The sequence below is a fragment of the Scyliorhinus torazame genome, chromosome 1 (genome assembly GCF_047496885.1).
Source record: "Scyliorhinus torazame isolate Kashiwa2021f chromosome 1, sScyTor2.1, whole genome shotgun sequence".
NCBI classification, from domain to species: domain Eukaryota; kingdom Metazoa; phylum Chordata; class Chondrichthyes; order Carcharhiniformes; family Scyliorhinidae; genus Scyliorhinus; species Scyliorhinus torazame.
In genome coordinates this window covers 407,128,076-407,148,622 of record NC_092707.1, presented here as the reverse complement: position 1 = coordinate 407,148,622, position 20,547 = coordinate 407,128,076, and the positions used below count along the sequence as shown (strand labels likewise).

Genomic DNA, 20,547 nt, shown 5'->3' with positions numbered 1-20,547 from the left:
CACAGAAATTTCCCACAAACAGCAAGGATACAAATGATCAGATAAGTTGTTTCTTCACTGGGGTTTGTTGCGGAACAGGACAGGTATTCCTGCTCTTCCTGGATCAACATTAATCTACCTTCTCCACCCTCTCCTCAAACCGCTGGCCCCTGGCATTGCTGCTGAGGTCAGCACCTGCGCTAAATGCACGAGTGTGTATTACAGTGGTGGCCTGGTATGGTGACATCTTCAAATCCTGATTGTTCTGCCTCAGGGGAGGGGCAAACATCCTGCCGAGTTGGCGGGAGTGGTGACGTTGGCCTGGACACAGTGGATATCAGAAGTTGGTCAAGTCCAATGTGCCACACCACAAGACAGGGTGCCCCAGAGATTTGTTTCCATCATTCTTCCCTGGCCCAATCCCTCCCATAACCACACCCTAACCCCCACCCAGCCCCCAGCAGCATAACCCCCACCACCATTCCCCCATGGGGAGGAGACAAGCATTGGCCAAGAATATCTCCACAGCGGGAAAGTGAATAAGTCGGTGGCTCAGAGCAGTTTTCCCAAATTCCTACAAGACAGTCATCCTACACAAACACAATGACAAATTTTGGTAAATTAAGACATGCCTCCAGGAACACATTCCAATAGTTACAATAATCCCAAGTTCCATTAATTTTCTAGACTATATTCATTCAGATTTACAGCTGGAGAATGTCATTCACCAAAAGCATAGAGTGTTTGCTCTGAAAATGTCTCCATCTACAGCCATAAAAATAATTGGTTCTGTTGGTGAATGTAATATCAAAGTTGTTCAAGAATAAAAAAAGGAGGCTATTTCTCAACAATCAAGGGGTGTGGTTAATTGGAGCAGTAATTTTGCACTTTCTAGTAGTTTAATCTCGTATCATTGACGAGCCATACATCAGATCAACTGTGGCTGGCAAACCTTTCACCAAATTAGTGTTTGCCCAGTCCTTCGTGATTCCCCAAGAGTTAATGATGGTGGCCAGATAATCGAAGCTCACTGGAGGGAATTTAAGTCTTTTGACTCTCTAACAGTTCCCCTAAGTCATTGCTGCTCCCATGAACCTCTCTTGTTCCCCAACATTCACCTCCGCACCTCTTTCCCCAACACCCCCACCCCCAACTGTTTAGCACAATGGGCTAAACAGCTGGCTTGTAATGGAGAACAAGGCCAGCAGCGCCTCCCCGAACAGGCACCGGAATGTGGCGACTAGGGGCTTTTCACAGTAACTTCATTGAAGCCTACTTGTGACAATAAGCGATTATTATTATCCCGCCATGCAGAATTGGACAATGCCCTCACTTATCCCTTTAAAGAATACACAGGGGAAGTTTGTAACATTGGAGCCCAACTCACCTTTGGTCCCTTTTCAGCCAAGGATATCAAGTGGGATTTGCGCAGTTTCTCCAAGAGTTTATTAGAAATAATCTATGGATGTAAGAAGCCTGGGTCTTGGTCAGATCCCAGCCACACCCTGTGTTCAGTCCTTTCTCTTTATTTATTCTTTGCTGGCTGGAACAGCATTATTGCCCGTCCAGAGGCCATTTCAGAGTCACTCATGTTGCTGTGGATCTGGAATACATGTAGGCCAGGCCATTAGATGTTCCATTCCTCAACCAATTCTTACCAGCTAATGTTGTCCAGGATAATTTATTCTTGTAAAAATGAGAATAATTGTGATTCACATCACCCACCCACTGATTACATCAAATCATGGAACTTTGAAGCGCAAAAAGAGGCCATTCGATCCATTGTTGCCTGTGCTGCCTCTTTGAAAGAATTATCCAATTAATCTTATTCCTCTGCTCTTTTCCCATAACCCTGCAAAATGTTCCTTTTAAAGTATTTATCCAATTCCCTTTTGAAAGTGACAAATCTGTTTCCACCACCCTTTCAGGGAGCACGATTTAGATTAGGGACAACTGACTGAATAAGGATATTTCCCCTCAGCTACTCCTTGATTTAGCCTCCTTTTTTTATTCCACGTCCAGTTGTTCAATAAGTGACAGATAGTCCCTGTCTACTTGCTGTAGGGAGATTCCTCCTCTACTTCATATTCATTCGGTACTGTATCACTCTCAGCTCTTTGACCATTTTCTGCACATTTGCATCATAGGCTAGTAGCTCGTTGTGGGAGTTCTGCTGCTGTAAGGTTTTGAATGTTTCCTCTATGATGGGCAGGATTGGATCCAGACTGTATAAGTTGCTGCAGGAGTTGTACAACACTTCCACAGCCCCATGGAGACTGTCCAGGTAGTTGTAGCAGTGTTTCAGTTTGCACTTGATATCTGCCAAGATCCCACACGCTCTCTGCATCTTTTCCACCTCTCTTTCTTTCTGGGACAGGCTTTCCTTCAATCTCTCAATTTCCTTGCTTTTCACTGGTATCTGCTTGTTGCATTTACTCATTTCCTCTTCATTGTCTTTGACGACAGCTCGGAGATGATGCAATTCACCCTCTACTGTCTTCACCAGCCTTTTTGTGTTATTTAGTTCCTTGTTGTAGTCGATGGTCATTGGAATTCCTGGAAGATGAAAATAAAGATCATTAATCATTTTGAAATAAATTAAGGAAATAATAATTTGTTATGTTGTGTCTTCTAAATATCGGGCTACAACTCAGATTTTCACTGAAAGGAGATGTAAATTAATGTCGTAACTGTAGACTGTGAGAATGAGTGTGACTACTTCATCTGTTCCTGTCCTGATTAATTATAAACCTATTCCCTCAGGCTCCTCTTTACATGTCTTGGGGAAATAAGCTTAAAGTCTGAATTTTTGTCTTTGGATTGAATTTGTCAGAGATTTTTCCGAAGGTTATTGATGAGATCAACACTGTGACTGACAGTAACTGGATAGGCACATCAAACCACTCATTCTCTTTCTGCCTTCTCAGTGTGTGCAATCGGAGAGCATGTCCCTGCATAAAGTGAGGTATCAGGGGCGAAATTCTCTGGAAACGGCGCCATGTCCGCTGACTGGCGCCCAAAACGGCGCAAATCAGACGGGCATCGCGCCGCCCCAAAGGTGCGGAATGCTCCGCATCTTTGGGGGCCGAGCCCCAACCTGAAGGGGCTAGGTCGGCGCCGGACGGATTTCCGCCCCGCCAGCTGGAGGAAAATGCCTTTGGTGCCCCGCCAGCTGGCGCAGAAATGACATCTCCGGGCGGCGCATGCGCGGGAGCGTCAGCGGCCGCTGTCAGTTTCCCGCGCATGCGCAGTGGAGGGAGTCTCTTCTGCCTCCGCCATGGTGGAGACCGTGGTGAAGGCGGAAGGAAAAGAATGCCCCCACGGCACACGCCCGCCCGCGGATCGGTGGGCCCCGATCGCGGGCCAGGCCACCGTGGGGGCACCCCCCGGGGCCAGATCGACCCGCGCACCCCCCCAGGACCCCGGAGCCCGCCCGCGCCGCCTTGTCCCGCCGGTAAGGTAGGTGGTTTAATCCACGCCGGCGGGACAGGCATTTTAGCGGCGGGACTTCGACCCATCCGGGCCGGAGAATCGCGCGGGGGGGCCCGCCAACCGGCGCGGCGTGATTCCCGCGCCCGCCGAATCTCCTGTGCCAGAGACTTCGGCAACCGGCGGGGGCGGGATTCATGCCAGCCCCCCGGCGATTCTCCGACCCGGCGGGGGGTCGGAGAATCTCGCCCCAGATCTGGTTAATTGAGGTGAAGATTGGTGAAGATGAGGGGCGTCATTCTCCGACCCCCCAGTGGGTCAAAGAATGGCCGTTGGCCGCCGTGAATCCCGCCCCCGCCGGTTGCAGAAGTCTCCAAAGGGAGAAAAGTCAGCGGGGCGTTAATGGCGCCGCAGACGTCGGAGAATGGCACGGGTGGGTGCAAGGCAGCCGATTTTGGGCCTGCCGATATTCTCCCGTTCGGATGGGCCGAAGTCCCGTCGACGTGATGACGGGTCACGTCGACGTAAATCAAACCTCCTTTTAATCGGCGTCAACCTGTGCTCCAGGTTCACGCCGACCAGTGTGGAGGTGAGTGACGGCCTGGGGGGTTGGTCGCCTGGGAAGGCGATGGGCAGGCGATGGCGTGGCCGCAGTCTGAATGTGTGGGGAGAGGTGTGTCTAGGGTTGTGCGTGTGTGTGTGCAGCGGGGGGGGGGGGTGTGGTTAGAGTGGGCTGGGCTCCGGGGGAGTGCCGGGAGGGGGTTCAGTGCCGGGGAGGGGGATGGGGGGCCCGTGCCGGGGAGGAGGATGGGGGGCCCGTGCCGGGGAGGAGGATGGGGTCCGTGCCGGGGAGGAGGGGGGGGTCCGTGCCAGGGACGGGGATGGGGGGCCCGTGCCGGGGAGGAGGAAGGGGGGCCCGTGCCGGGGAGGAGGGGGGGGTCCGTGCCAGGGACGGGGATGGGGGGCCCGTGCCGGGGAGGAGGAAGGGGGGCCCGTGCCGGGGAGGAGGGGGGGGTCCGTGCCAGGGACGGGGATGGGGGGCCCGTGCCGGGGAGGAGGAAGGGGGGCCCGTGCCGGGAAGGAGGATGGGGGGCCCGTGCCGGGGAGGGGGGGTGCGAGGGCAAGTGAGTTGGTCCACCTGGCCAGGTGCCAGCCTCCAACAGTTGGACCCATGCGGTCCATGCCACCTGGCTGGGGGGAGGAGGGGATATGGGCAATGATGACATGTCATCGTTCCCACCCCCACCCCCACCCCCACCCCCACCCCACCAGGCCGTCATGTTTTCCGACCATCCAGCGATGTTGGCCGCCGTGGCGGCAGCCGTTAATGTCTATGTTGCCCTGGATGAGGAAGAGGAGGAGGAGGAGCGTGCCAGAGAGGCGGCGCAGGCTGCCGCAGAGGGGCAGGCGGCAGCCGCCCAGGCTGGAGGGACACCTGACCGATGTGGTATGGAGGGGGAGGAGGACGTCGCGGCCCCACGGCAACGGAGGCACTCGAGGGCGCCCCGTGTGTACCGGCCCCGGCAGTCATACCAGGACCTCACGGACCGGGAATGCAGGAGGAGACTCCGGATGAGTCGGGAAACCGTGGCACACACCTGCCACCTGCTGGCACACCTGTCACCGCGTGGCACTGGCGGGGGACACCCTCTCCCCGTGTCCGTCAAGGTTACGGTGCCCCTGAACTTTTATGCAACGGGGTCATTCCAGGCATCGAGTGGGGACCTGTCCGGCATATCGCAGACATCGGATATTCCGCCCCGCCAGCTGGCGGAAAAGGCCTTTGGCACCCGTGCCAACTTACTCAGTGTCTAATTGTTTGGCCTTACGGGCCCTTTGACTACGTCTACGTGGTTCCCTAGATGGTACAGCAGAACTGGAGGTGGACTCCTGTGATTCCTGCCCTCTGACACGGGATCCCTTGGCGGCCGTTTCCTGGGGCGTCCTGGCCTAGATGGGCCAGGCTGCGGCCCGGGCGACTGGGATGGCGAGCTGCCAGCCTGTCCTGCCCGTTGCCCACCCGATGCACCTGGGACGGAAGGGGGGGAGTCCGAGGTGTCACGGTGTTCGGGGACCTCCCCTACAGAGGGAGCCGGGACGGACCACACCACCTCCTCTTCCCTCGGGGTGCCCGATGGCCCCCAGGCCTCTAATTGGGTGGGGGATGCGAACGGACTGGCCATCCGACACCCCCCCCGACAGTCTGTGACTGTGCGACGCCGTCTCGCACATGGCCAATGGCGCCGATGCCCTCAGCGATGGCCTGCAGAGACTGGGCTATGGCCTGCTGAGACTGGGCCATGGCCTGCAGAGGCTGGGCCATGGCATTGAGTGCCTCTGCCATCTGGCGCTGGCACTGGCTCATGGCCTCCTGTGAGAGGGCAGCCATGTCCTGGGCCACAGACGCCGCCTGCACGGAAAGCCCCAGGCCTCGCAAACCGTTCCCCATGTCTGACACCGTCGCACCCATTGCCTCCACCGCGGACGCCACCCGTGCGATGTCGGCCTGGGTGGCACGTATAACCAGCACCACTCCCAGCTCCTGGACGCGGGTGGACTCCTCCACCTGCGACTGCAGCCGCTGCAAGCCACCCGTCACCCTCTTCGCTCGTCTCCGGGTCGGTGGTTGCATCGGATCTATGGGTGGGCGTGGTAACTCCAGGAACCCGGGATCCATCTGGGCGGCAGATGTTCGCTTGGGCTGGGCTGCCCTGCGACCGCCCGGCCCCTCTGCTGCTCCTACCTCCACCTGCTGTACCGGGACGGCTGTGTTGTGCGCACCAGTGAGTGTACCAGACGCCTCATCACTAAAGTGCCCAACCGAGGTGAGTGTTTCTGCGATGGTGGAGGGTGTTGGTGACAGCAGTGGCGTTGTGTCGTGCTCTTCGTCCCACTCTGAGTCCATGGCACTTTGGGGTGGGGGTTTGTCTCCACCCATCCACTCTGTGTCACTGTCCGGTATTTCGTCTTCCTGGGTAGTGCTGTCCCGGGTAGGGGTGTCCCGGGTAGGAGTGTCCTGGGTAGTGGTGTCCTGGGTAGTGGTGTCCTGGGTAGTGGTGTCCTGGGTAGTGGTGTCCTGGCTCGGCTGTGACGGGGGCCTGTGGCTGCCCCTCTTGTTGCTGTGTGGCACAGGCCTGCGTCGTCGCACCCGCACATGACGGGGGCGTCGTCTCCCTGTTGCTCCAGTTCTCTCCGTCTCCCGTGGTCTCCAAGGGACATCCTGTGGGCATCGCATGCCGGAGGGTCCGGGTTTCTCCGTCTCCCGTGCTGTGCGAGGGGCATCCTGCGGGCGTCGAATGCCGGAGGGTCCGGGTCTCTCCGTCTCCCGTGGTGTGCGAGGGGCATCCTGCGGGCGTCGCATGCCGGAGGGTCCGGGTCTCTCCGTCTCCCGTGGTGTGCGAGGGGCATCCTGCGGGCGTCGCATGCCGGAGGGTCCGGGTCTCTCCGTCTCCCGTGGCCTCTGACGGGCATCCTGCGGGCGGTCTGCATCTGCGGGGATGGGTGCCTCGACGTTTGCTCCTGCGATACACAATGAAGCATGCATGGTTAGACACGCAGGCAGTGATCAGGTGATATGGGGGAGGGGGAGATAGGGGAGGGGGGATATGGGGACGGGCTGTCGGTGGCTCACTTGCTAGTACGCCCCCGACCTCTGCATCAGCAACCTCCCGGTCCTCAGGTCCGCCAGCCAGTTCCAGGGCCCTTTCCTCGTGTTCGGTCAGTGGCCTCTCATCAGTGGGGCCTCCTCCAGTCCTCACATGCTCCCTATTGTTGTGTGCGCGTTTCTCCTGTGGCGGGGGTGGAGGGGGGGGTGGTGGTGGCAGGGGTAAAGGGCAACAGTGTTAGGCAGGTATATGAATGCACGCCATCGGTTGCGCGTGCATTGCAGAGGTTAAGGTTAGGGCTGGATTCACTTGGGGATATGGGGGAGGGGGGATAGGGGGGATATGGGGGAGGGGGGATATGGGGGAGGGGGGATATGGGGGAGGTGGGATATGGGGGAGGGGGGATATGGGGGATATGGGGGAGGGGGATATGGGGAGGGGGCACATGGGGGAGGGGGGATATGGGGGATATGGGGGAGGGGGAGATATGGGGGATGGGGATATGGGGGAGGGGGGATATGGGGGAGGGGGGATATGGGGGAGGGGGGATATGGGGTATGTGGGGGAGGGGGGATATGGGGGAGGGGGGATATGGGGGAGGGGGGTATATGGGGAGGGGGGTATATGGGGGAGGGGGGATATGGGGAGGGGGATCTGGGATATGGGGAGGGGGGATATGGGGGATGTGGGGGAGAGGGATATGGGGGAGGGGGGATATGAGGGATATGGGGGATATGGGGAGGGGAGGATATGGGGGATATGGGGGAGGGGGGATATGGGGGAGGGGGATATGGGAGAGGTGGTGATATGGGGGATATGGGGGCGGGGATATGGGGGCGGGGGGATATGCAGGAGGGGGGATATGGGGAGGAGGGATATGGGGAGGGGGATATGGGGAGGGGTGATATGGGGGATGTGGGTAATGGGGCTATGGGGGATATGGGAGAGGGGGGATATGGGGGAGGGGAGAGGGGACTTTGGGGGAGGGGGATGTGGGGGAGGGGGTATATGGGGGAGGGGGGATATGGGTGGTATGGATATCGGGCGGGGGGGAGGCTCACCCTGCCTGGTCTGACGAGGTTGTTCACCTTCTTGTGGCACTGGGTGCCTGTCCGTGGTGTCAGGGCCGCAGCGGTGACGGCCTCTGCCCCCGCCCTCCACAGACGCCGGCTGTGGCGTGGGGCAACTCTGCGGCCGTGCCCGGGATACAGGGCGTCCCTCCTCTGCTCCACCGCGTCCAGGAGCGCCTCCACATCCCGTGACTGGAACCTCGGGGCTGAGCGGTGGCCGGCCATCCGGTCGGGTGTTCCGGTCGGCTGTTCCGGTCGGGTGCTCCGGCGTGTATGACGCTGCACGGCGTGAACCACGTGAGCAAGCGCGGATCCCGTCATGTCGCTGCTAGCTCATTTCGGGCCGGAGGCTTCGCGACAATTTTTGCGGCGTGACGCAGGTCGGATTTGCGCCGATCGGCGGACTTTGCGCCGATAACGGAGAATTTTGCCCGAGGTTCAATGACAACCCGCTGTGTCAGTATGCGGGAAGCCAGTTAACTGAAGACCCATGAAAAGCATCATAAGGAAATTAGGGAATATCTGTTGTGTGGGAACTTCTTCAGTGATTCACACCTGGGGCGAGATTCTCCGACTCCCCGCCGGGTCGGAGAATCGCCGGGGGCTGGCGTGAATCCCGCCCCCGCCGGTTGCCGAAGTCTCCGGCACCGGATATTCGGCGGGGGGCGGGAATCGCGCTGCGCCGGTTGGCGGGCCCCCCCCGCGCGATTCTCCGGCCCGGATGGGCCGAAGTCCCGCCGCTAAAATGCCTGTCCCGCCGGCGTAAATTAAACCACCTACCCTACCGGCGGCACAAGGCGGCGCGTGCGGGGTACTGGGGGGGGCGCGGGGCGATCTGGCCCCGGGGGGTGCCCCCAGGGTGGCCTGGCCCGCGATCGGGGCCCACCGATCCGCGGGCGGCCCTGTGCCGTGGGGGCACTCTTTCCCTTCCTCCTCCACCACTGCCTCCACGGAGGCAGAAGAGACTCCCTCCACTGCGCATGCGCGGGATTGCCGTCAGCTGACACTCCCGCGCATGCGCCGCCGGAGATGTCATTTCCGCGCCAGCTGGCGGGGCACCAAAGGCCTTTTCCGCCAGCTGGCGGGGCGGAAATTCGTCCGGCGCCGACCTAGCCCCTTAAGGTTGGGGCTCGGCCCCCAAAGATGCGGAGCATTCCGCCCCTGGTGTAGGACAGAGGCACATAGACCTGAGAGGTCCCAGATCAATCCCAGGTCTAAGCAGTTGATAGACTTTAGAATTGACAAAACAATAATTTTCACCCTTTTCAGGCTCTCTGGGCGTGGTAGGAGAGAGCCAATTGTGAATCCTACTCCTGATCATTGTTCAGCAGTTTGCAATCTCTGCTTGGCATACAAAAGGGTAAAGATTCCTGCAAGTGATGGCACCAATAATGAATGTTCTTGGTCTGACTCCACTACATTCCCGCAAAGTATTGGCCAGCACAAATAAATGGTTATGTCCTTCATGAATGGATTGAATTGCACGATTAAAATTGCCCCAGAACAAACAGATTAATGTCATATCCAATGGACGGTAAGTCTGATGATGAAATACTTCCTCAGTACTGTAGGTGACAGGCAAATTGAAGGTTGTGAGATATTGGTCTGGATTCCTCGCCATCGGTACTGCGGTTCCCAATGAGGTGGAGAATCGGACGTCTGGAAGAAAACGGGATCGGCGCCACTGGTGGTAGGATCGGGGTCCGCGCCCGTGCACCAGCAGGGATACAAATGGGTCCTAATGACCTATTTTCATCCACTTAGCAGGCTTAGCACCAGACTCTCCAGGCTCGGGTGATTCTCTGGGCCTCGTGGGCGGGTTTCACTACTGCTATTTATCTGTGTGACCCTGACGTGGTAGACCTCATGGTGGACCAAAGTACATCCAAGGAACACCATCCTCCCCCACATATCAAGACCCCACCCCCACCAGACCCTCCCCCAGAGACCCCTAAAATGGGACACCCCCATAGAGACCTCCTAAAATGGGACCCCCCCCCCACAGGGACCCCCAAACAAAAGGGACCCCCAGAAACCCCCTAAACCCCCTATTAGGGCTGGTTTCACACAGGGCTAAATCGCTGGCTTTGAAAGCAGACCAAGGCAGGCCAGCAGCACGGTTCAATTCCCATACCAGCCTCCCCGAACAGGTGCCGGAATGTGGCGACTAGGGGCTTTTCACAGTAACTTCATTTGAAGCCTACTTGTGACAATAAGCGATTTTCATTTCAACCGTGACCCCCCTAAATAAATGGAACCCCCCCCCCACAGACCCCCTAGAAAAGGGACTCCTGTCTGGAAGGTCGAGAGTAGTCCAAACAGGCAGTGAAAAAAACTACCATTGTAACACTCACCTGGGCATACAACTGCTGGCTAAGACAGAGGAAGCACTATGTGTCAATTCCTGGAAAGAAAAAACAACTGACCTGTGTTTAAGCACCTCAGATCCCTGATCTGCAAGCTATTCATTCATTCCCCTCAATGAACTATGATTAACATCTTCCACAACACAGCTGTCGGCCTTGTTTCATTGATCTTTCTTCATGGGTGAATAACTCTCAAGTGCTGTAACCACAATATTTACAAACACCAACCACCTCAAAGTGGGTTAAGTGCTTTCCAATCACCCCCTTCACACTCGAGTGATTTTGAAGTGCTGAATTGGAAATTGACAGCACTTAACTCTCTTTGAACTGGTTGATGTTTGTAAATGTTGTGATGACAGTCAAGTGTTGTCAATTTAGGGGGTGCCAGGGTGGGGCCGGTCACTTAAGTTAGGGGGTCTCTGGGGGTCCCGTTAGTTAGGGACTGTCTAATGGCAATCTCCCTATTTAGAGGGTCTCTGTGATGGGTCCCCTGTTTTAGGGGGTCACTGTGGTGTGAGTGGGTCAGGGCACCCCCATAAATGGCAAACGTGGGGGACCCAGAAAATCTGGGGGTGGGGGGGGTGGCTGAGTTGCAATGCGCGGGGGAGGGGGTTGACCAACTGCAGGACCTCATTATCGGGCAGCCTGCTCAAAATGGCGGCCCGATAGCGGGATTCCCTCGTGGGCAGCACAGTAGCACAGTAGTTAGCTCAGTTGCTTCACAGCTCCAGGGTGCCAGGTTCAATTCCCGTCTTGGGTCACTATCTGTGCGGAGTCTGCACGTTCTCCCCGTGTCTTCGTGGTTTTCCTCCGGGTGCTCCGGTTTCCTCTCACAGTCCTAAGATGTGCAGGTTAGGTAGATTGGCCATGGTAAATTGCCCTTCCTGTCCAAAAATGTTAGGTGGGGTTACTGGGTTACAGGGATTGGGTGGAGGCGTGGGCTTGAGTGGGGTGCTCTTTCCAAGGGCCGGTGCAGACCCGATGGGCTGAATGGCCTCATTCTGCACTGTAAATTCTATGATATTCGCCGTTTGGATGAGCCATTAAACTGTAGCTCAGTTTAATGGCTCATCCAAACGGTGAATATCATAGAATTTACAGTGCAGAAGGAGGCCAATCCGGCCCATCGAGTCTGCATCGGCTCTTGGAAAGAGCACCCTACCCAAGGTTAACACCTCCACCCTATCCCAATAACCCAGTAACCCCACCCAACACTCAGGGCAATGTTGGACACTAAGGGCAATTTATCATGGTCAATCCACCTAACCTGCATATCTTTGGACTGTGGGAAGAAAGCGGAGCATCCAGAGGAAACCCACGCACACACGGGGAGGATGTGCAGACTCCGCACAGACAGTGTCCCAAGCCGGAATCCAACCTGGGACGCTGGAGCTGTGAAGCAATTGTGCTATCCATAATGCTACCGTGCTGCATGAGCCTTGTAACCATTTCTGAAACCTCCTGGACATAAGCCTTTGGAGATTCTGTGGTGTACCACTGCATTTATGACTATTTATTTATTTACTTATCTATTTGTGACTCATAACTTTTGACATTTTTGCACATGGCCTATCTGGGAACTTGCTAGTCCCTCAATAGTTACCTTATCCATCTGTGTACATGTAATAACCTTAAACATTATTTTGAGTACCTCTTACCAACACAAGGAACAAGGAGCATTAAGCCAATCCCAACATCCCTTCCAGTGATTTTCTCTCCTTTCCTGGCCTCTGCGGTGCTCAGGGAATTCTCCATGTGCTGCAGGGTTGTTCGGGAAGCTTGAAGTTGATCATTGACCTGGTACCTGTGACTCTCCAGTGTTATCAATTCATCCTTCTTGATCCACAGGTTTTCCTCCAGGTCCTTCCTGTCCATCTGCGCCATGTCAAAATCCTTGGTCAGCTGCAGGGTCTCATTTGTCATCGAGTCAATCATAGCTTTTGCCTCCTTCTCAGCTCTGCTCATCTCATCATAGGCCAAGCCCACATCCACCTTCACCTTCTCACATTCCGCCTCTTCCAGATCCTTGTCGCCAAAGACGACAGCAGAGTTAGCGAAGGACAAGATGGCCGATACCCCACTCACAAAATGAGTCAAAGTAACATCTTTGAACTTCTTCTCGTACAATTCATAATCGAGCATTGCCATGGCCGCTCTGCAAAGTCACAAAAAATATAAAATCAGAAGCTTATTAATGATTGAGTGATTCCAGAAATTAGTTCATTTGAGCCCTGCCGAACTCACCTTTACAAAGAATTATCGTCCAGTCTCACAAATCAAATCATTTGCTTCAAATGATCTGATGAGGAAGAAATGCATTTTGTTTTTAAAGTTTCAGTGACCTTTTCAAGAAAAACTAAGTTATTCAAAATCCCATGAATGGAGTTCCTAGGCTGATGAATCACCCATCGGCCTCCACTCAGCATCATCCACCCCCTTCTCTTGTATATTAAATACTGGGGGCCGAATGGTGGACCAGTGGTTTGCAATGCTGCCTCACAGTGCCATAGACCCGGGTCCAATTCCTTGAGTGTCTGTGTGGACTTTGTACATTCTCCCCGTGTCTGTGTGGGTTTCCTCCAGGTGCTCCGGTTTCCTCCCACATTCCAAAGATGTGTGGGTTAGGTGGATTGGCCGTGCTAAATTGCCTCTTAGTGTCCAGGGATGTGCAGGTTAGTGGGGTTACAGGGATAGGGTGGGTGCGGAAGGGGGACTGGACATGGGTAGAGTGCTCTTTTGAAGGGTCGGTGTGGACTCAATGGGCCAAATGGCCTCCTTCTGCACTGTAGAGATTCTATGATTCTATACTGGAAATCTGACTGAAATAAAATTAATTCCAGTTCACTCCTGATGTGACTGTCCACCTCAAATACTCCCTATGGCGGGGGCGGCACATGGCACATTGGTTAGCACTGGGACTACGGCGCTGAGGATCCGGGTTCAAATCCCGGACCTGGGACACTGTCCGTGTGGAGTTTGCACATTCTCCCCGTGTCTGCACGGGGTCTCACCCCCACAACCCAAAGATGTGCAGGGTAGGTGGATTGGCCACGCTAAATTGCCCCTTAATTGGGAAAAAAAATAATTGGGTACTTTAAATGTATAAAAAAATACTCCCTATGGCAGTTTCTTGCACATTCTCACCACTCTCGGGTAAAGAAGTTTCTACTCAACTCCTTATTCGATTTATTAACCTAGTATGTTAGATTTTGGTCTCTAGGTCTGGAATCATCTTTGCACTAGCCTGACTCCAGTTTCCCAGCGAGTGTGGGAGGGGATTATGTGCACATGATCAGGATGTATTCTGGAGGGAAACAATGTGTTCGAGCACGGCACCATTTAAAATCAAATCAAACCATCCTTTAGACACACAAGAGAACTAATATTTCTCCTTAACATGAAACAATGGTAATACGTTCACCACAGGTAGAAAATGTGATATCAATAATGTAAAACTCTTCCTTTAATGATATAATTCAGAATAAATAAATTCACTATCTGCAGTACCTCAGAATGTGCCATTGTCATGGGTGCAGTACTAGAACTGACCACCAGTATGGATATCACATAAAAGTCTCAGAGTGAACCTCCCACACTCAGTGAGGCTCTTCATGCAACACAACACACCACCACCAGCTGACTCTGACCAACCTTACAAAATGTTCTGTAAATAAATCAAACTACACACTTTTCAATCATTAACACTGGCAAAGTAGCTTGTCCAATATAATATGAATAATAGAAAAATAATGCAATTGGGAATAAACTCTGATAATAGCTCAGAATGATTGTGTTCTAATTACTGTCATTGGGTTTTAAATTATTTTACTTTAGTCTCAGATATGTGAAGTGCTTGCTTGACAGGCTGGGAATTATATGAGACATTTAATCCGATTTAGCCTCTCCTTCACTCCTCCCTTTCCCTCTCCCTCACCCTGTCCCCTTCCCTCTCCTTCCTTCACTGCTCCTTTTCCCTGAGCCTCGATTTGTCCCTCCACCTCACCCCATGCCTCTCACTCCCCTTTACTTCACGCCTCCTTTTCCCTCACCATGATTGCTCCCCCTCCCTCCTCTCTCCCTCCTACTCCTCTCTCCTCTCCTCTTCTGCCCTCCTTCTCCCGTGCCCTTTCCCTCCCTCTTCTTCTCACTCACTGTCTTTCCTTGTCCCTATCGCTCCCTCCTCCTCTTTTTCTTCTTCCTATTTCACTCTTTTTCTCTTTTCGCCCTCCCTCTTTAACTCCCTCTCACTCAACCCCTCCTTCACCCCTTGCTCCACCCTGACTCTTTTCCAACCCTATCTCCCTCCCTATTCCTTTCTCCCTCACCATCTCCCTCTCTATCTCACAGACACTCCTTCCCCTTCACAAACCTCCACATTTTCCCTTTCCCTCTGCAAGTCCTTCTCCTTCATCTTCAACAAAAGCTTACCTTTTCTCACAATAAAACTCACCCTAGATGTCCAGATTGAAAATCAAACCCCTGATTTCTGACTTAAGATGGCAGAAATTATATTTCTCTCTTGGAAAGTGTGCCACGCCCGGAGTTCTAGATTTCTCTACTTCGTGTGGATTTGAGGGGCTCATTCTCCCTCACAAACAGTAAAATTACTTATAAATAGGGGCTTTCTATCTCACAACCAGCAGTCAATGAAAGTTATTTCTAAAATAAAACTGTGGGTTGCTTTTGACTTTCAAATAAAGATAGTATTCATATTGCTCTCATCAGAACAAAACTTCAATGGTCAGACACAGTTCTCTCTACTCTGTACTTCTTTGTCTCGCTCTGTTTGACCTTTTGTAGAATAATGATCTGAATTAGGGACTTCACTGTTAAGAAACATCTCACGTCGTAACTGAATGTCTATTAATTCTCTCAGATCACTGTTGGAAACAAGTAAGTGAATTTCTTTTGAAAAGGGAACTTGTTGAATAGGTATTCCTCGAAAAACAATCTCTGCCTCTTTGTCTTAAACAAAAGCCTCACTTCTCTTTTGAAAATAAAAATTGCTGGTGAACCTAATAAATGTTTGCTGTTTACAAATAATTTGTTTAAAAAATGATCACTTTGACTTCCCTGTCTAAAGGACAACTGAACAAAGAGATTTGTTTCTGACTCTCGAAAATAACTTTGAAAATCAGACTTTGTTCAGGCACCTCTCCTTTGAAAAATTAATCCACATTGAGTACTCTCTCATCGACTAAATGTGGGAGACTTTTTCTCTCTGTATAAATCTCTAGACAAACTATTTTCCCAATCCAGACAAGGATTTTCTTGCGAGAAAAGTACAACCCCTGCTCATAAAAATTTTCTGCCCTGATCCTTTGCTGTGGAGACTCAACTTCCTTCACTGAAGTGCAACAGAAGCACGAGATTGGAAAGGGCTACGGGCGCGGTCAGGAGCTGCTGCTGCACTTGTTGAAGACGCAACAAGCCACGAGGCTCAATCCACCCTGGCTTTTCGATGCAAGGAGTGAACCATAATTTGCCAGGAAAGCCTTTCAAACGCTTGGAACCTGAACTAGCTCGACCTGAAAACCATTTCATTTCAGTTCAATCAGCTGAAAACTATCAAGAGCCTCACTGGTTAAACTTTAGTAATTTCCCCCCACATTTTTAAGAGAATAATATCATCGAGGACCGCTCTGAGCACGTGCAGGAGAACATAAATCCCACCCAATCTCTTTCACAGCAGCTTTTTTTGGGAAGAAAAATCCACCAAGAAACAAAAAGACCAAGGCAGAGGGGGGAACTCTCTTGCACACTGAGGCAAAAAAAACATCAAAATAAACCTAAAAGGGTACTCACTGTTCAATCCTGTCGAGTTGTCCTTTAAATAAAATTCAATTCTCCTTCTTTTCCAGTATTGAGTGAGCTGCAAGACTGCAGGAGAAAGCTTAGACCCAAATGGTGGATGGAAGGCAATTCAGCAAATGCAACCATACAGCCAGTAACTAACAGCAAAAACTGTGGTGTAGCTGCTTTTATACCAGGCTCAGTGATGGGAGGGGCATATTTCTAACAGACAAGTGGATGGAGGAACATTAATGTATTTAAGTCCATCCCTCCTTCAGGTTCCTCAGTTTGATTCTTACCCTGGATCCTGAGCATGGATAGAAAGCTCCATTGACTCAGATCCACTGCTCTAAAAACCGAATCCTTGGGGTTTATTCAAAGCTCCCTGAATGATAGATACTCAGACAGGGGAGGGCCGACCTCCCTCTCACTAACCCCCACCACCATCTTGAATCTTGGAACCTACAATATAACGGATGCACTAGATGGAGACTTTCCACAATCAATATGGGCCATTCAGATCTCGAACTGCCTGTGTTCCTGTCACAATTCAGAAATTATATATCTGAAAATCATTTAACACTGCAGAAATGCACCCCCGGGAAATGCCTTTAGATATATGCAGGTGAGGGCTTTTGTGAGGCGACAGGTGAGGGAATTCCCATTGCTCCCGGCACAAGAAGTTCAAGATAGGGTGATCTCGGGTGTATGGGTCGGGGAGGGCAAGGTGTCGGAAATACACCAGGAGTTGAAAGAAGAGGGGGAAGCGCTGGTAGAAGAGTTGAAGGGTAAATGGGAGGAGGAGATCGAGGAAGGTCTGTGGGCTGATGCCCTAGGTAGGGTTAATTCCTCCTCCTCGTGTGCCAGGCTCAGCCTGATACAATTCAAGGTGGTCCACAGAGCGCACTTGACGGGGGCGAGGTTGAGTAGGTTCTTTGGGGTAGAGGACAGATGTGGAAGGTGCTCAGGGAGCCCGACGAACCATGTCCATATGTTTTGGTCATGCCCGGCACTGGAGGGGTTCTGGAGAGGAGTGGCGGGAGCGATATCTCAGGTGGTGAAAGTCCGGGTCAAGCCAAGCTGGGGGCTAGCAATATTTGGAGTAGTGGACGAACCGGGAGTGCAGTAGGCGAAAGAGGCCGGCATTCTGGCCTTTGCGTCCCTAGTAGCCCGGCGAAGGATCTTGCTAATGTGGAAGGAGGCGAAGCCCCCCAGCCTGGAGGCCTGGATAAATGATATGGCTGGGTTCAGAAAGTTGGAGAGGATTAAGTTCGCCTTGAGAGGGTCTGCGCAGGGGTTCTACAGGCGGTGGCAACCGTTCCTAGACTATCTCGCGGAGCGTTAGAGGAAGGTCGGTCAGCAGCAGCAGCAATCTTGGGGGGGGGGGGGGGGGGGGGGGGGGGGGGTGGAGGGGACGTCCTGGGAGGGGGGGGGGAAGGGGGGACTGCCTGGGAGGGTGGATGAGCAAGAGATAACATGAAGGGTTGGGGAAACTGGCACGTACGGGTGAGGGCCAGTGTACATATCATTTTGCCATGTATATATCTTACTCTGCGCGATTTCTCGTTTTTTTTTGTTACGGGGGGGGGGTTATTGTTTGTAAGGGAGAAAAATTGTGTTAAAAAACTTTAATAAATATATATATTTTTTAAAAACACTGCAGAAATACAATCTCTTCAAAGTAATACAATTTGTAATTAATTTGGGGCAGTGATTGCTTCTGATCCCAGCAAGCAATCTGATTGATAAGGAATCAATTGCTGCAATTCAATATGTAGAAGATGTCTACTGCGGCATCAGGACATAGTGTGGGTTTAAGAAAGGAGAAATATGATAATGATACTAATGATAGTGCCTGGGCTAGAGAGAAACACAGCATTATGTATATAACTCGATTTATGGTGGATTTTCTGCAGACTTTGGGCAATTTGTTGAAATGATTCAGTTCCCCAAAGATTTCCATTCACAAAGACGCAAAAGTGCCAAAAAATCAAATGTGTGAAAACCAGCAAAAGATTTAGGGCGGGATTCACCGCCCTGCCAGCTGCAATTTCCTGTGCGGCGCCCCCCCCCCTCGGCAGAGGCATTCTCCATTCCTGCAGCCGGCCAATGGGGTTTCCCACTGCGGCCACCCCACGCCATTGGGAAACCTGCAGGCGTGGGCGCTCTGCCGGCAGACCGGAGAATTCTGCCGACGGAGAATACCGCAGCCTCTGCTTGAAAACTGTGCAAATATGATGCAGCTACATCTTGTTCAGTTACATGCAACAAATTGGGGCCTATTTGGTGCCGGGTTTCTTGAGTGTGGTTGGAGTTGCACTCATTCAGGAAAGTGGAGAGTATCCCATCACATTCCTAACCTGTAGGTGATGGACAGACCCTTGAGGAGACAGGAGATGAGTTCCTCACCATGGAGTTTATGGAGAGGCAATGACGTAGTGGTATTGCCACTGAACTGGTAATCCAGATACCCAGAGTAATGACCAGGGTCAGATCCCACCACAGCAAATGTTGACATTTGAATTCAATAAAAGTCTAATGATGACCAGGAAACCATTGTTGTAGCTGGACTGGAACAACATGGCCGGGGTACAAGTCTTCATTCCTACTGCTGGAATGTTGTCCGAGCCCATAGCCTTTGCAGATCCAGAGCGTTCAATGTTTCTGATATCGAATTGGCTGAAACTTCATAGAGATTACTTCATAGAATTTACAGCGCCGAAGGAGGCCATTCGGCCCATTGAGTCTGCACCGGCTCTTGGAAAGAGCGCCCTACCCAAGCCCACACCTCCACCCTATCCCCATAACCCAGTAACCCCACCCAACACTAAGAGCAATTTTGGACACTAAGGGCAATTTAACATGGCCAATCCACCTAACCTGCACATCTTTGGACTGTGGGAGGAAACCGGAGCACCCGGAGGAAACACACGCACACACGGGGAGGATGTGCAGACTCCACACAGACAGTGACCCAAGCCGGAATCGAACCTGGGACCCTGTAGCTGTGAAGCAATTGTGCTATCCACCATGCTACCGTGCTGCCCAAACCTGGCACATATGATGCTGGGGACCTCTGGAGGAGGCCGAGATTAGATCATCCACTTGGCACTTCAGGCTGAAGATTGTCGAAAATGCATCAGCCTCGTCAGATGTGGGGCGGCACGGTAGCACAATGGTTAGCACTGCTGCCTCACAGCTCCAGGGTGACTGTGTGGAGTTTGCACTTTCTCCCTGTGACTGTGTGAGTTTCCTATGGATGCTCCAGTTTCCTCCCACGGTCCAAAGGTTAGGTGGATTGGCCATGCTAAATTGCGTCTTAGTTTCCAAAAGGTTAGGTGGGGGTTACTGCGTTACGAGGAATAAGGTGGAGGCGTAGGGTGCTCTTTCCAATGGCTGGTGCAGACTCGATGGGCCGAATGGCCTCCTTCTGCACTGTAGATTCTATGATTCTATGTGCTGAGCTCCTCCATCACAGAGGATGGGGATATTTGTGGAGCCTCCACCTCCACCTGCAGCAAGTTGTTTAAGTGTCCGCCACCATTCAGGACTGAAGGCAGTGTTTCCAGGTCCATCACAGCAGGGGCGAGGCCAAAAATGCAGCAGGCCATTCAAAAGTCCGTTGCCTCCAGTGGAAATGGAAGCCAGGAGTAGGTGCTGCAAAGTTCCAAGTCCACCTGACAGGACAAAGAGCTTCGCTCTGACCTATTGGTTGTTGAATCATGTTTTAAAAGTGTCCAGGGGTTAGGCAGCAAAGTGGAGTTGAGGCCACAATCAGTCGAGGCATGATCCTATTGAATTGCGGAGCAGGCTCAAAGCGGCAAATGGCTTACTTCTGCTCAGAATTAAAGCTGAGTTAGAAAAGCCAAGGCTTAATTTCCGCAATGACATTTCATCTAATACTGCAATGAACAGATACATCTGGTAGATTGGTGGGGACAAGGACAAGGTCTAATGCTTTTTCCTTCTTGTTGGTTCTCCAACTACCTGCTGCAGACCCAGTCTCGCAGATATCTCCTTCAGGTCTCGGCCAGTGTGTTAGTATTGGGGCTACAAGCCGTTCTTGGTGATAGATGTCAAAGCCCCTCCATTCAGAGTACATCCTGTGCCCTTGCTACCCTCAGTGCTCCTTCCAAGTAAACTTGTTCAACATGGAGGAGAACTGATTCATTATCTAAGGACAGGAGGTAGGTGATAATCAACAGGACGCCATGGAGCGCAGAGTCGCCTTTCAAGACTCCAAGGCTGACACCTTCCTGTCATGATATTCAAGTGAACATCACAGCACATAAACACATACATAAT

At 52.6% G+C, this 20,547-nt stretch overlaps 1 protein-coding gene across 1 annotated transcript; it reads right to left on the bottom strand.

Moving 5' to 3' along the window:
* Window positions 1-438: 438 nt before the first annotated feature.
* On the bottom strand, window positions 439-16,388 carry LOC140428190 (uncharacterized). Its single transcript, XM_072514365.1, has 3 exons — window positions 16,255-16,388; window positions 12,108-12,604; window positions 439-2,535 (listed from the first exon to the last, which is right to left on the bottom strand). The coding sequence occupies exons 2-3, from the start codon at window positions 12,595-12,597 to the stop codon at window positions 2,057-2,059; spliced, it is 969 nt and encodes a 322-aa protein (XP_072370466.1). The 5' UTR covers window positions 12,598-12,604; window positions 16,255-16,388; the 3' UTR covers window positions 439-2,056.
* Between the last annotated feature and the right edge of the window lie 4,159 nt (window positions 16,389-20,547).